The sequence below is a fragment of the Westerdykella ornata genome, assembly GCF_010094085.1.
Source record: "Westerdykella ornata strain CBS 379.55 unplaced genomic scaffold EI97scaffold_32, whole genome shotgun sequence".
NCBI classification, from domain to species: domain Eukaryota; kingdom Fungi; phylum Ascomycota; class Dothideomycetes; order Pleosporales; family Sporormiaceae; genus Westerdykella; species Westerdykella ornata.
Genome location: NW_022986882.1, coordinates 189843 through 204874, shown reverse-complemented (window position 1 = coordinate 204874; position 15032 = coordinate 189843). Strand labels below are relative to the sequence as shown.

General features: G+C 53.3%; 5 protein-coding genes across 5 annotated transcripts; 3 read left to right on the top strand and 2 right to left on the bottom strand.

The window, feature by feature from the left end:
• Nucleotides 1–70: 70 nt before the first annotated feature.
• Nucleotides 71–4210, top strand: EI97DRAFT_470047 (L-aminoadipate-semialdehyde dehydrogenase-like protein large subunit). The gene is made up of 2 exons (XM_033801745.1): nt 71–626; nt 676–4210. Exons 1-2 carry the CDS (start codon nt 292–294, stop codon nt 3890–3892), a joined length of 3552 nt encoding a protein of 1183 aa, XP_033650489.1. The 5' UTR covers nt 71–291; the 3' UTR covers nt 3893–4210.
• Nucleotides 4211–4546: 336 nt separating this feature from the next.
• EI97DRAFT_461562 (uncharacterized protein) lies at nt 4547–5623 on the top strand (the record flags this gene model as incomplete). Its single annotated transcript, XM_033801210.1, has 1 exon — nt 4547–5623. One exon carries the CDS (start codon nt 4547–4549, stop codon nt 5621–5623), a length of 1077 nt encoding a protein of 358 aa, XP_033650488.1.
• A 677-nt stretch (nt 5624–6300) lies between these two features.
• On the bottom strand, nt 6301–7801 carry EI97DRAFT_445398 (uncharacterized protein; the record flags this gene model as incomplete). The annotated part of the gene is made up of 2 exons (XM_033799970.1): nt 6301–7715; nt 7768–7801. 2 exons carry the CDS (start codon nt 7799–7801, stop codon nt 6301–6303), a joined length of 1449 nt encoding a protein of 482 aa, XP_033650487.1.
• Nucleotides 7802–8285: 484 nt separating this feature from the next.
• On the bottom strand, nt 8286–12805 carry EI97DRAFT_384626 (uncharacterized protein; the record flags this gene model as incomplete). Its single annotated transcript, XM_033795982.1, has 3 exons — nt 8286–10880; nt 10929–11540; nt 11816–12805. The coding sequence occupies 3 exons, from the start codon at nt 12803–12805 to the stop codon at nt 8286–8288; spliced, it is 4197 nt and encodes a 1398-aa protein (XP_033650486.1).
• A 230-nt stretch (nt 12806–13035) lies between these two features.
• Nucleotides 13036–14472, top strand: EI97DRAFT_195595 (uncharacterized protein). Its single transcript, XM_033793638.1, has 5 exons — nt 13036–13167; nt 13316–13545; nt 13603–13776; nt 13831–13899; nt 13949–14472. Exons 2-5 carry the CDS (start codon nt 13413–13415, stop codon nt 14266–14268), a joined length of 696 nt encoding a protein of 231 aa, XP_033650485.1. The 5' UTR covers nt 13036–13167; nt 13316–13412; the 3' UTR covers nt 14269–14472.
• The last annotated feature ends 560 nt before the right edge of the window (nt 14473–15032 follow it).

Here is a 15032-nt window from a genome sequence, read left to right as displayed (position 1 = left end):
CCACACTGCGCCACAATTACCATAACAGGCAAGAAACACTCTTCAACCCCCGCCATTCCGTTCGGAAATGTTTGTGACTCCGATCTCGCATCTTTTCGCGCTCTGCGTCATTAAATATTGAAGCTCCATTCTACTCACCTGGGGCTTCAATACCTTCAATGGATGCGGGTCTCTGATGTCAATTCACACCAAACTCATCTCTTTACAATTTCAGTACCTCTCCTATTCTACCTAACTTCCACACCCCTCCATTGATCGTTCACTACCATCATTCACACCACTCCCCTGACAATGGCACCAGCTTCGAGGGCTGATATTCCCGACCCTACAGCTGATCTCCACTGGTCAGACTTCAAGGGTGCAATCCACGAGATATTTGCCGCAAATGCACGGAGACATCCAGACCGGCCATGTGTGGTTGAGACGGCAACGAGCAAGACTCCCGAGCGCCGCTTCACATACAAGCAGATATTCGAAGCAACATCGGTCCTAGCACATCATTTCGTTCAAAATGGAATAGAGAGAGGCGATGTAGTTATGATCTTCGCTCATCGTGGCGTGGATCTGGTTGTAGCCATCATGGCGGTTTTGGCTGCGGGCGCCACTTTCTCAGTTCTCGATCCCCTGTGAGTCAATCGCTCCAATGGCGAAAGCAGTAGTCTAATATGATCTCAGATACCCTCCGGACCGTCAATGTATCTACCTCGAGGTCTCCCAACCCCGTGCGCTCGTCGTCATCGACAAGGCAACCCAAGAAGCCGGCGAACTGTCCGAACAAGTGCGCAGTTATATCTCGCAGAATCTGAACTTGAAAACAGAAGTACCGGCTTTGCAGCTCAAGGATGACGGGACAATTGTTGGCGGTCTCAAGGATGGCAAGGACGCACTTGACGAACAGCAAAATTTCAAGACTGAACTCCCCGGTGTGTTGGTCGGACCAGACTCTACTCCTACGCTATCCTTCACATCTGGCTCTGAGGGCAAGCCCAAGGGTGTCAAAGGACGCCACTTTTCGCTGACCCACTATTTCCCATGGATGGCGGAGACCTTCGGCCTGTCGGAGAATGACAAGTTTACAATGCTCTCTGGTATTGCGCACGATCCCATTCAAAGAGATATTTTCACGCCGCTGTTTTTGGGCGCGCAGCTCCTTGTCCCCAGTAAGGAAGACATCCAGCACGAGAAACTGGCAGAGTGGATGAGGAGGTATGGTGCGACAGTGACCCATCTTACACCAGCCATGGGCCAGATTCTTGTAGGAGGTGCTTCTGCGATCTTCCCGAGCCTTCACCACTCTTTCTTTGTTGGCGACCTGCTTATCAAGCGAGACTGCAGAAGGTTGCAAGACCTGGCTCCCAACGTTAGGATAGTCAACATGTACGGTACGACCGAGACGCAGAGAGCCGTGAGCTACTACGAAGTACCAAGTCGTTCCGAGGCACCGGATTTCCTGGACAGTCTGGGGGAAGTCATTCCCGCAGGGCGGGGAATGAACAACGTCCAGCTGCTTGTGGTGGACCGCGAGGACAGAACCAAAATATGCCCTCCTGGGCAGAGCGGCGAGATATATGTACGCGCTGCTGGCCTTGCTGAAGAGTATCTTGGACTTCCGGAACTTACTGCCACCAAATTCGTCGAAAACTGGTTCGTAGATCCCAAGAAATGGGTTCAGGAAGACAGGAGGAGGGTCGAAGCACAAGGAGCGGCAGAGCCGTGGCGCGAATTCTACAAAGGGCCCAGGGACAGGATGTATCGCTCTGGCGATCTGGGACACTATGGACCTGATGGAAACGTGCATTGTACCGGCAGAGTCGATTCGCAAGTCAAGATCCGTGGCTTCCGTATCGAGCTTGGAGAGATCGATTCTCACTTGGCCGCGCACCCTCTAGTACGTGAGAACGTCACTCTGCTCAAGCGTGATGCGTATGAGGAGCCTACCCTAGTCAGCTATATTGTCCCAGAGATGAAGCGATACTACCAGTGGTTGGAGGAGCGTGGCGCACAAGACCACTCGACAGATGAGAGTATGGTCGGCCTGCTCAAGCGCTTCAAATACCTTCGAGATGACGTCCGCGAGCACTTGAAGAAGAAGCTTCCTGGATATGCGGTGCCTTCAGTCATTGTTCCCCTCATTCGATTTCCTTTGAACCCGAACGGCAAAATCGACCGGCCAGCTCTTCCCTTCCCCGAACCTCAGCAACTCGCAGCTGCTGGAGCCCGTCGACCCTCCCAGCTTGGAAAGGCCCTCACTGAAACAGAGAAAGCTGTTGCCAAGATATGGGCAGATCTCTTGAGCGATCGCGGTGTAACGGCTGACAGCATCAGCGGGAGCGACAGCTTCTTTGACCTCGGAGGTCACAGTATCATCGCACAGCAACTGCTCTTGAAGGTGCGGCAGCAATGGAAAGACATAGACATTCCCATGAGCATTATCTTCCAGTATCCCACGTTAAGAGCGTTCTCCGCGAACATCGATCAAAGTTTGGACCCCATTGGGTTGCGCTTGGATAGTGCAGAAGCAATCGAAGAAGAACCGGAAGATGAGGACTATTCTGCCGACGCTCGCGAATTGTCGAGACACTTGACTGACTTCAAGACAAGGGAGCCCTTGAAGCCCGGCCAAGAAGTGCACACTTTCCTAACAGGCGGTACCGGTTTCCTTGGGGCATACGTTTTGAAAGATCTGCTGTCCAGACCTGGCAAAGTCACCGCCTTGGTCAGAGCAAAAGATGCAGATGCAGCTCTGTCAAGACTTCGAAATACTTGCCAGGCTTACGGTATTTGGAATGAAGAGTGGACATCGCGCATCGACGCTGTCGTGGGTGATCTAGAGAAGCCCGATTTTGGTCTGCCGGCAGACACATGGAACGCTCTCGCGGACTCAGTCGACGTGGTGATACACAACGGCGCGTTGGTGCATTGGGTCCTGCCCTACTCAAGGCTTCGCGCGCCGAATGTCCTCAGTACCGTCACTGCTCTCTCGCTCTGCGCAGTTGGCAAGGCGAAGAACTTCGGCCTCGTAAGCTCAACCTCTGTCCTTGACACGGAACACTATGTCAAGATCTCTGAAGACTCGCTTGCGTCTGGTGGCACCGGCGTCCCTGAAAGCGATGACCTCGAAGGCTCACGCAAAGGTTTGGGCACTGGATACGGTCAGAGCAAGTGGGCTGCCGAATACCTCACTCGTCAAGCTGGTAGAAGAGGTCTCAATGGTTGCGTCATCCGTCCTGGCTATGTTACAGGTGACCCTCAATCTGGAAGCACGATCACGGACGACTTTCTTGTTCGCATCCTCAAGGGTTGTATCCAGTTGCGGTCACGTCCCGACATAACCAACACCATCAACATGGTCCCAGTAACCCACGTTTCCCGCGTCGTCGTCGCCTCATCCTTTAATCCTCCGGTTGCACCCCTCGGGGTCGCGCAGATCACCAGCCATCCACGCATTACCTTCAACGAATTCCTCGGCTCCCTGTCTAAGTACGGCTACGACGTGCCACAGGTGCCCTACGCTGAGTGGAAAGCCACGATGGAGTCGTACGTCGCTGGTACCGGACCCTTCGCTCTCCAAAAAGACAGAGAGCCCCACGCTCTCCTCCCTCTCTACCACTTCGTCACAGGCGATCTTCCCGGCGACACCAAGGCCCCTGAACTGGACGACAGGAACGCAGCCGAGGCGCTAAAGCAGGATACGCAGTGGACGGGCCAGGATTGGAGTGCCGGAGGCGCGGTCACGGAGGACACGGTTGGCGTGTATCTGTCATACTTAATCGCCTTGGGTTTCATGCCGGCACCCGAGGGCAAAGGGGAGAGAGAGTTGCCGACGTTGGATATAAATGAGGATGTAAAGGAGGCGATGAAGCGGGTTGGTGGAAGAGGAGGTGCGAATTGAGGCGGTGCTGAAGTGGAGTACTTACGTTGGGTGCCTGTGTCGAGCCGTGGTGGGTTGGAAATGGCGGGCAGTATCGATTTCAAGAAGTACATGTATCAGGTATGAAAGTAGAAGGGGGCTATTGTTTTGTAGAACTATCTCATAGATGAGAATTGGTGAAAGTTAACTGCTGTATATCGCATTATTTCTCTATACCACACTCTCGCTCTAGCATTTGCGTCTCGGTACCGGCTATAAGCATGTATTGGAAACATGACATTATTCTTTCTGAAAGGGGCTTCAGGGGAAGCGTACAGACGGCTGGTCGGGATAGGATGCAGTATAAATCTCCTTAGCAGGTTGGGTCTAAGTGACGTGCAGACAGACGTATGTTGAAACGAATTAAGCCTGGTTGTCTGCCCACTCGCACCTGCACTGACAGACCTGGCCACTTCCGTCCAATGCATGGTTATTTCCACTACAAGACTCAAAGCTGCTTGTGAGCATTAACTATTGACAGTCCCTTCCACACATCGGCATCTTTATTGACCCCGCAAGGCAGCCTTCCGTTCCTGCTCACAACATCAACACTCCCATCACCACTATTCAACAACATATATTATTTAACGTACTTTCACTTCTCCGCGTGTATAGTCTCACATACAATCCCCTACAATGAATACCAGCCCACTATCCATCACCGATGACACGGCGTGCTTGACACCCAATACGGCTCCTCCCGTCTGCAAAGTCCTGGACCACCCGTTCCGCCTCGTCGTCGGCACCACCAGCGACGGCTCCATGATCACATTCGAGTACGTCGAGGCCGACGACACGTTCCCCTTCTTCTTCCAGGAAGTCGTCTGGAGGAAATGGAACAAACATTCACAGAAGTGGCAGTTGGAGACGCTATCGAACCTAATCAGAACGGAGCCCGAGGCCGTCATAGAGTTCATCGGCGATCATGTTTGGGTCGTCGATATCAATATGTGCACGACGAGATTCGCCTTTACCAGTTTGCACAAGGCTTATGCTGAGGATCCCGGGAATCCGGCTTTCTGGAGGGTGGAGGATCCGGCGGGTGATATGGGTGTGGATGCTTTGTTGGCTACTCTGGGAGTCAATGGGATTGGGAACGATTCGAAGGCGTGCCAGCATTTCATTCCGTTTCAAGTGCGCCCGCCGACTCCGGAAGACCCTCTATATATCGGCAATCTGGCGCAGGACGGCGAGGACGAGAAAGTCACGGACCAGCGAAGAACGTGGGAGCCGGCTTCTCCTCTCCCAGCACCTTCAACATCCTCGGACGAATCCCAGCATGCATGTGTCGATTTTCCGATGGAAGTCACAAACGAGGAGCTTCTTGAAGGGGGAGGTTGGCAGCATGCACACCCGGAACACCATCTAGCAAATAGCTCCTCCAGCGCGGGAGACTTTGGCTACTGGAATTTGGAGAATGGAACCAGCTCTACTGAGAGTTCACACCCCGTAGACGCGCAATGTCAACTCCTACCAGCCTCTCCGGTGTTGGACGCCGCCTCCGGTCAATGCAGTTTTGAGGATGCGACAGGTCCCATTGATGACCGGCAAGTTGAAGACTGCGAAATGGTGGACGCTGCCACGCTACAGAGTTCTACCTGCGACATGGACGACGTCCGTTCGTCCTCCTCTAGCGAATGCGACTTGTTCGACCCCCGATTCGACACTCCTCCCGAGGAAGAAGAATACAGTCACTTCTCTGAGGATGAGTAAAGGCTCATTAGCTTATAGCTTGCGAGGAGGAAGTAGGGGGGTATGAAGGGGAGCTGTAGTTCCTGGGAGCTGAGGCGGATGCTGCCGTTTTGGAGGAAGTGACGGACTGGGGATTGGCTGAGGGTTGTTTGGGTGAAGGCGGCTGGCTTGTGGGATCTTGATGGTTGGTGAGCTTTTCGCAGGCGAGTGGTCCCGGTGGTTGCTTCTGGCTTTCGTTTCTCGGTGTTGGAAAAGGTGGTACGGCACTTCACGTTTCTAAACTGGACTTTGATTTTGTACTTGGAGACATTGTTTGATCACTTATGTAACTTGAGTGAGATACAGAATTGGATTTCTGGGTCCTTCTTTCTCTTCTGACTGTCTAAGTGAATATGATGGTAGGAACTGAGCTAATGAGACTCAGTGTGAGAAGCCTATCTCCCATCTTGAAAGCTCACAAAAATATGGAGGATGTCAGCACGCGCCACGCGCAAGGTGTTCGATTGGGCCATGAATGTCTAATCCGCTGACTGCTTTGATTCATACTTTATTAACATTATAACCTAGCTCTACCATACTAGAGCTAGAACCTTTGATCCCAGTAGAACGGAAAGGCTCGTATTGCCTCTTCAAACCACCACGACTCTTCAAACCCCTTTTTTCTCGTAGAATGAAAGAAATGCTTTCAGATGCCTCAATCACTCCAGCCCCGCCAACCCCCTTTCAATGCCCTCACACACCCTCCGCACAAACTCCCCCTCCTCCTCCCCTTTCCCAACCTCCAACGCCCCTGCCCTCCACGTAACACTATAAACCAGCGCCCCATCCTTCACGCTGGCGAGATTGAAAGCCAACGGCGCACCCAGCGCCTGTCCCGGCTGCGCGAACACCATTTCCGCGATCCTGAAATCTCCACCATCTGATTGCTCGCCGTCGGTGTCGGAGATGCCGGGGAAGACCCCGACGTTACTCACTTCGAACGAGCAGTCGCGTCGCTGACCCAATTTCCCGAGCATCCATTTGCGCATACTGGATAGGTAGCGCAGGAGACCGATGGGTTGGTCTTGCAGTGTCGATGCTGCTAGGGCGAGGTTTTGCGTGGCGGATTGGGCGGCTAGCCAGTCGTCTTCCGTGAAGGGTGAGGAGGTGGATGAGGGAGATGGCTGGCGCGCGTGCACAATGTAGCACCCCGAAGCAAAGTTTCCGCCCTGCTCATTCGATATGCCCACCTCCTTGCGCATGTTTATCGCAGTCTGCGATACAAAGTCGGTGATGTTGGGGTCGGCGGGGAGGACGGAGCTGAGGGCGCGGGCGGCGAGGTGCAGGAATAGGCCGGTGAGTTTGACGTTGTGCTTCCTTGCGGCGTGGAGGGCGGAGGTTAGGATCGGTGCGTCGACTCTTCGCAGGAGGATTTTGCTTGGGGGTGGAGTTGGGGAGTCGGGGATGTGGGCGCCTGTCCATGTTCCTGCGCTGATTGCGGAGGCGGAGGGGCGGAGACCGAGGGCTTTGGCGAGGAAGGAGGGGATGAAGAGGGAGATGAGGGGGGCGAGAAGGTAGGACCAGGAGATTGGGAGGTTGGCTGGCGTGTCGAAGGCGGGTGGTAGTGATCGATGCGGAACTTGGATTGTAGATGGGGTGGCATTGTCTGAAGGAGTTCTTCTCCAAGCGCGGAGCAATGTGCGGTGGAAGGCGACGCCAGTTATGCCGTCGCCGATAGTGTGGGAGAAGCAGAAGGCAATGAGGCAGCCTTTTGGTAAAGGGAGGACCGCGATCTTCCAAGGCGGGATTTTAGGGGGGAATGGTGTGTCGAGGTTTGCTGCGAGAGCTTGCTCTATCTCTTTCAAAGGTTCTGAGGCGGCTTTACCGTCCAAAATGACAATATGCTCTTCCAGATTGATGCGAGGCACATGATGGTAGCTGGATTTGTCTTTATCCGCGTCCTCTACCACAACGGATAAGCAAGGGTGTTTGCCAATACAACTCTTCAGCGGAGAATAGAAGGACCTGGGCGAATGGACATCAATGCTGCTCGGAATCTCGTATGCAACTCCTATTATGACGGCATGGTAGAAACCCAGATCTTCTCTGCTGATGGTTCGCTGCTCATTTGGACCTACGTCCCTCGTTAGCAAAGGAGAGTTATGGTGATTCATTTATTGACTTACTGGCATATCGGAGAGAACTGCGTTCGTCAGTCATGATCCCGAAATATACTGAGTTCTCTTCTGTCTGCTGTCAGTTGTTTTGATATTTATCGAGGTCCAGGCTTTAGATTATCCACCTCAGAGTTGCGTTCGATAAGTTTTCAAATGGTGATAAATAGTTCCCGTGTGCGACGGAATTGCTCGTAGAACAAACTCCTGATTGGGTCCAAACCAGCCAGGTTCACTCAGGAGGATCGAGAAACAGCAAAACAGTTTTGCGCAATTGTGGTTGAAGAGTAGTAGGCGCGAGGGAGCTGACAGAGGAGCTAAACTCGAAAGGTTACTAACGCGTCAGCCGATTTCCATGTAATATTTTAGACTTGGCAGATGCATAATCAAGGGAAAGGTTTGCTGCCTACTCCGTACACCTAACATTCTGCAACTTCTGGACAAAAGTGTTTTCCGGACAGAACACTGCCCGCTTTCACATGTCTTGAAACGGCTGCCAAACATCCAACACACGACTATTGGGCCCCAGACTATGTTTCCTTATTCCCATTCCTCGTTTCATTCCGGGACCCGGCACCATCGCCAGTGTCCTCACGTCCCTTGTCAACCCGCTCCCCTGTCTCACTGTCGCTTTTCGCTGCCTCCTTAATCAACCTCTCCGCCTCATCTACAACGTCACTCCCCACCCTCCAACTCCGCAGCTTCACTCCCTTCTCACCCATCACCTGCTCAGCCCTCGCCCACCTGTGCCTCCACATAATCTCCCTTTTACTCATTCCGGCCTGCGCATAGGCCGCATAATCCGTTCCTATATTGCCATTTCCGCTTCCGAATCCAGCGCTACCTGGACCATCTCCATCACTGCGTTGTTGCCCCGATGCAGTTGTGGAGAAAGTGCTGGCATGTTGTGTAGAGGAAGGATACAGGGTAGAGCGAGATAGAGGATGCGGGATGGTGGGTGCATTCTGCCATGCACTGGCGGCTTTGGTACCGACGAAGGAAGCGGCCGCTGCCGGGTATGCGGTTACACCTCTTCTTGGGGGCGGAGGAGGGGGTGCTGGTTTTTTGGTGGGGGGATCGACTTGTAGACTTGAAGCGGCGGAGTTTTGGTTTTCTTGTGTGGGAGCATTAGTGCTGCGGATTGCCGGTAGGTTGTTGTATACTGTGGTGAGCCCACTGAGGGCTTTGCTGGTGTAGGTGGGTTGGGTAGGCGTGGCGGATGAAGCGGTCGAATTCGGGTTGGAGGCTTGCGTAGAGGGCCGTTGAGCTAGAGGGCTAGGTTGGTGTACTGCTGTTGAAGGCCGGCGAGGTTTGGGTGGCGGAGGGGCTCTGCAAGCCGACGATGATGAAGGTAAAGGAGGCGATGCAGAGTCGCCAGATCCACTACGAAGAGACAAAGGTTTCTTTGGAGGCGGAGGTGCTTCTTTAGGTGATGCTTTGGGACCCCGACTCTCTAGTTCTACCAAAGTATCGCTAACGGCGCGTCGGCCTTTCTCTTGCACGTTGGCCGGTTCCTCCCCTGGCGACAAGTCTATTAGGTTTCCCACTGCTAGGGAACTCTTATCCTCCGAGGTTGTTCTTGGAGGTAGTTTTGGCCTCAACTGCGGATGATCGTCCTCATTTGAGGGAAACTTGAGCGTCGACCGCCTCAAGTTGACCTCCTCCATGTCACGGAGCGAGGCCTGTATAGCCGCCTGTAACTGCGGATCGTCGTCTTCCAGATGACTTGCCGCGGAAGTAAGTCCGCTAGAATTACCTGAACTCTCTTTGGCGGGCGCGGATGACGAGACATATCCTGTAGGGCCGACAGAGGGATCGAAAAAGCCCGTTTCTTCCGCAGTCGTTATATCGCGAATGAAAACCGCAATGACTCGCCCGGGATTCTCCAACACGAAGTCCGTGTAAACTTCTAAGTCTGCTTCCCCGCTGTCGCCAATAAGAATGAAACGTCTTTCAGGGAAATCTCGTGCGATCTTGTCCAACGTTCCCTTCTTGCGCTCAGCAACGGGTTCGAAAATGCCCTGAAGCATCCCACTGTATTGTTTTAGGTGAAAAGATCCTGGAGGAAGCCCTGCCATTCTGAAATACTTCGAGAGGACTGGGAACAATTGCCATGGGGAGTTGGAGACGTAGTGAAACTTCACCCCCAGTGCTGCCATCCTGTTGTACCACTCCTTGACTCCCTGGATGGTGAGATCGCCAAGGTCCCGAATGAATGCGTTGCGAAAGATCTCTCTGGCACCACTGCTGATTGCCGAATGCTTGATGGTGTCGTCAATATCGCTGATCACACTCACACCATGAGACTCGGTTACAAGGATCTCCTCTGTCGCAGAGAGCTTGTCGGAAGCGAGAACGCGCACATGCGTCGGTATAAAGTCCAGCGCGGCGCAGATGCCGAAGTGCCCTGAAGGATTCGTGTATACTGTCCGTTGCTTCGAGACCTTGTCGTTATAGAAGAATATGCTGATGGGAGAGTTTGCCATTGGTATAGCTAAGAAATGTCGAAGTCGAGCCATGAGACGGGCATTTGCCTCGGCGAGTTCAGCGGGGCTCATGTCTGCAGGTTGATTCCAAGACGCCTTCTTCCTCATCGGTGTCGCCATATCCGAGTGCTCTGTACGAAGACTAGCACTGCTGTGCGTACGGTGCACAGAGGTACCGTCAGAGCCCGTACCAGGTGTCTCGCTATAAGCACCTTGGGCGGCCCTCTCGGCCTCTCTTTCTCCCCTTCTGTAGATTCTTTCCGCTTCCTTGGCTGTGAGAATCTCATACCTGTCCGCTCGACGCGGATGTCGCCACTCCCCAGAAGCTCCTTGCCTGGGGCTTGGGTCTCTGCTGCTGACTGGGCTTGGCGATGAGCTCGCAGGCAAACTTCCAGCTGGAGGCGCTTGTATCCCAACCAGTTGACGTGCCAGACTAATGAATAGTCTTTGCTTCCGTGACATTTGTCCTTTGTGCGGCGAGTATACCCAGCCTCGAACGTCCACATCTACTATGGCATTATCGTCCTCGTACTCGTCCCAACGCTGTCTCCAAAACTCTGCGTCTCCTGCGCCGGTTGTGTCTCTTGCATCGCGACCCTCCCCTGGGACTTGTTGTATCGTTCCGGGTTCCGCCTCGGGCTGCGCATTGTTAGAAAAGACCAACGTCTAGAGCTTGATCCCACTCACCTTTCTCCTAATATGTTTTCTAGCATAGCTCGGGAACAGTATCATCTCTTCGTCCCCATTCCTAATAATAGATGTCTCCGTTGGATCTTGGGTATCAGCATGGAAATCATACGAAGCTCCCCCCTTGCTCCATCCCGGCGCATACTGCTGCTGGTACGTCTGCCTCAGGTCATTGGCGGCTTTCAGATATCCTGCCAACTTGCGCCTCCGAGCGCCAGGTTCGCGCGCTGTGTAGCTTTCCTGGTAACTCATCGTGCTCTTATCTGATTTCTTCTGTCCTTCCGTGCTGGTCAACTGCCGACGTCGCCGATATGCCTCATTTTCGAGGTAATTAGAGCCTAGCAGTCTCCTGGTGTGTCCACGAAGTCGCTGTAGGATACCTTGCTTCCCCTTGAGCTTCTGTGCTTGCCTGTTAAGAATGTACTTGTATATTCTCGATTGTGCGCGATGTTTGAGCGAGGGGAGTTTCTCGTGACGGAACTTGTAGAGGTGCGCGCGTGCCCGCTGCCTGGTGTGCGGGAAGAGGTAGCGGAGGAGGGAGGAGGTGCCGTGAGATCGAGCCTTCGGACGGAAACGAGGCACGGGCATCCAGCCTCGACCTTCAAGACGCTTCTTTCGTTGTAGTGTGAGGCGTATTAGATTGGCCCAATTCTCCTGTCTTCGGGGTCGCCTACTGGTAACCTGGGCTTGGACGTTCGGACCCGATCAGACGTCATTTGCGCACGGACCATACAGCAGTTGGTATGTTTACAGAGTATTAAACAGTGTGCACTTGTACTTATGTACACAATGGGGCTTTGTAACGAGTATGAAAAGTTTGGTGGGATTGCGGTTGGTATCTCTCAAGTAAATATGGCGACACGACACTAACTGTTTGAGCCCTTCACGATCATCTTGAGCGTATCCTTCACGCTCGGCACATCCTTCTCCAATGCCTCGACAATCTCATTCCAAACTCGCTCCGCAATCCTCTTGTTCTCCTCCCCTGCGATTGTAGCTGCCACTGGCTGGATTTCGTCCAGCTTCCAAAACCTCCCGTGTGCCTTCTCGCCTAGTGTAGTTCCACTGACCAAGGTCCTTGCTCCCTCCTCTGCGGATTTCATCACCATAGAGCCGATTACGGCTATCGCGGCCTTGGAACCGGGAAACTTGATATCCCGGGCCAGGCCAGTCTTGACCACGCCCGGACATACCGACACTACGATGACATCCGAGGAAGGTGTTTCTTCGGCAAGCTTATTGGCAACGTACATGACGAACAGCTTTGAGACTCTGTATTGGCTGTCTGCCGTGAATCGTTCCTTTGTGTTGTACGCTTGAATGATATTGGGGCTCTGAAGCGCGTCAGGCGCAATTTTCGCAAACTGGTGGAGGCCGGAGTTTGTGAATTCGAGAACCGGAGTCTTCCCGGTGTGTTGCTTCGATTCCTTCAGCTTCGGCAGGAGTAGTATGGCGAGGAGAGCAGTTGAAAGAGTATTGACTTGCAGATCATTCTCCCAGCCATGCTTCGACTGAACGAAGGGGTTTCGGCGTACGCCGGCATTCAGTAAGACGATGTCGAGATGGTCCAGTGTTTTGGCTCGTTCGGCAAACGCGACGACACTCTCATATGAGTCCATGTCCAATTCCCAAACTTCCAGCTGTCCTTTTTTGCCTGTTCGAGCTTCTATATCACTTTTCACCCTTTCGCCCCTGCCGACATCTCGTGCGGCTATGACGACCTTGGAAGCACCTAGGTTGACAAACTTGACAGCGGCTTCCAGGCCGACGCCGTTGGTGGCTCCTGTGACAATGACATTTCGACCTTCGAAGGACTCGGTGGGATCCTTGAAAGAGTACATCCATTTGTGTTTCAGCATCGTGATGAACATCGCCATAGCGAAGTAGGGAAGCGGATAACAGGGTTCTGAGAAGGGGAGCACGTATGCTGAAGAGAAGACAGTATTGCAGGACACGGCAGCTCCGTTATACCGAATACCGTCTCTATATATACTTCTATGCGCCCCTATCCCAGCTCCATTGCCCACTATCTCCGAGACAAAGTATCAGACACCTCCGTTATTGGTGCGGAGAGCTATAAGAGCTTACGACCGGACAACTTTAGGTGGAAAGGTCAGCACCTTTTAGAGTAAACAGCCGCTCGCAGGACTCGGCCGAGGGCCACTTGGGGCAAGCGGAATCCCGAACGATTTGGAGTCCTCTTAAGGACATGATGTGAGAATTGAGGAAGAGAGACATGGTGAGCTGGAAGATGTCGTCGCATCTAAGTGTGGCGCATCAGATTTATGCCAAGAAATCAAGCCACCGAGCTTCCCACTCCAGAAGAATCAACGCGATCGCATCGAGCTTCTGGAAGCTGGCGGGAACACGGCTAACATAACACTCAGTCCCGCCTCATCTAGCGCAATTCTCGATGCCTCCCCGGCGACGTAGTTGAAACTCCACCAAAGCAGTTTCGAAGCAGCTCTCGGGCAAAAGACATCGATGTCCTTTCCGCACCACCAAACCCTCGGCGGCCCCGCGGGTCCTGCACAAAACGTACCCATGAACTTCAACGCCATGTTGCAGCGGTCTGCTCAGGAACAAGGATATCCAGTGCCACAGTCTCAAGGCCTTCGTACGTGCCCTTCTCAATTGGCCCAGTTAGCCACTTCCATTCTAACGAGCATCGCAGCCGGCGCCATTCAGAATGCGCAAGCACCAGGCTTCGGCCCACTCCAAGGACCGGGCTCTGCACCGTTCGCTCCCAATACGCTTGGAAGGCCTCCCCCTCCGTCGACTGTACTACCCGGCGATCTTCCCCCTCAAGCCTTCCTGACCTCTTCGATGCTCCTGGATATGGTGGACAGTATGTACCCACAGCTGCAGGTGCGCGTTTGCGGCTACGGTTGACATTCTGCAGAGAAAGTGGACGTGCTACTGCGCGATGAGAAGGAGTATATTGGTATCCTGCGTTCATACGATCAGTTCGGTACAGTCACCCTCGCGGACAATCGCCTCGCCATGTTGACCAAATCTAGCGAATCTGGTGCTCACCGAGTGCTTCGAACGGATCGCTGCTCGAAACCCCGACGCTGAAGCTGACCCCACTGTCCCAAAATGGCTTGCGTGCGACGTTGAATGTCCTGGCGTCATGACAATACGCGGCGAGAACGTGACGATATGCGCCACGGTAGACCTTGACCGGGAGGACGATCCTGTAGGCCTCAGATTTGTTCCTGCGGAAGTTGTACGAGCTCTCGTGGCTGAGCAGAAGGCGAAAAAGGCATTGTCAGATGCGCGGATAGCGAAGGCGTTGAAACGGGCTGGGATGGAGCCGAACCAAGGGATGCAGGGGTGAACAGACGCCTTGTTCCGTCCCCAGCCCACCATGTTTGCATAGTTACCGCCAGAAAAGATAGATGGGGGGTTTCCATCTACGTGGTGGAGACGTACGAGGCAGGACAAGCGTGCCTCCACTATACCAGGACAGTTCAGGGCGCATTTGGACAGAAGTGATTACACATTAAGTGTCATAAGAGAGTCGACCTGAACGGAGGAGAGGTCCATGGCTAAGCACTTGCATCTAGGTGCCGGCGGTTTTGTTAGCACGACTCAAGCTAAGCTATATAGAGAGCAGGTGATCGTAAAACCTTTATCGATGGTCGCCTTGAGATGCAGAATCCAATTCATATATCAAGAGGTGCTATCGGCTGAAAGCATCATGTCTGCTCTTTGTCTTGAAGCCCTGAAAAGCATGACTTGATGTATGTGGTTACACATGCATATTACTGTGGCGCATCGATGCCCTTCAGAACTGGGATCAACGGTTGAAGATAGGGCAGGAGCTAATGGACTAGCTTGCACCTTAAACAGACGTCCACCCGGGCATCCTCGCTCTTACACTATCCATTCTTCAACACTCAGTCCCGAAAGGGTAATCTTCCTCTGGCCATCCTTGATTCCCGTCCCCCTGTCCTCCCGACGTGATATGGTAATCTATATCGACCGAGTTGCGGAGGAGAGGAGAGGTTGGGATGCACGTTGAAAAGCCCTCCTGCCGCCGACAATCTTTCACTGCATGTAACGTCAACATGCTTCTTCCTTATCCGCTTTGCTGACAAT

Coding starts and splice junctions, on each gene's coding strand:
- EI97DRAFT_470047 (XM_033801745.1), top strand. CDS start 292: ATGGCACCAGCTTCGAGGGCTGATATTCCCGACCCTACAGCTGATCTC. Junction 627..675: donor TTCTCAGTTCTCGATCCCCT/GTGAGTCAATCG, acceptor ATATGATCTCAG/ATACCCTCCGGACCGTCAAT.
- EI97DRAFT_195595 (XM_033793638.1), top strand. CDS start 13,413: ATGTCCTTTCCGCACCACCAAACCCTCGGCGGCCCCGCGGGTCCTGCA. Junction 13,546..13,602: donor GCCACAGTCTCAAGGCCTTC/GTACGTGCCCTT, acceptor CGAGCATCGCAG/CCGGCGCCATTCAGAATGCG. Junction 13,900..13,948: donor GCGTTCATACGATCAGTTCG/GTACAGTCACCC, acceptor GACCAAATCTAG/CGAATCTGGTGCTCACCGAG.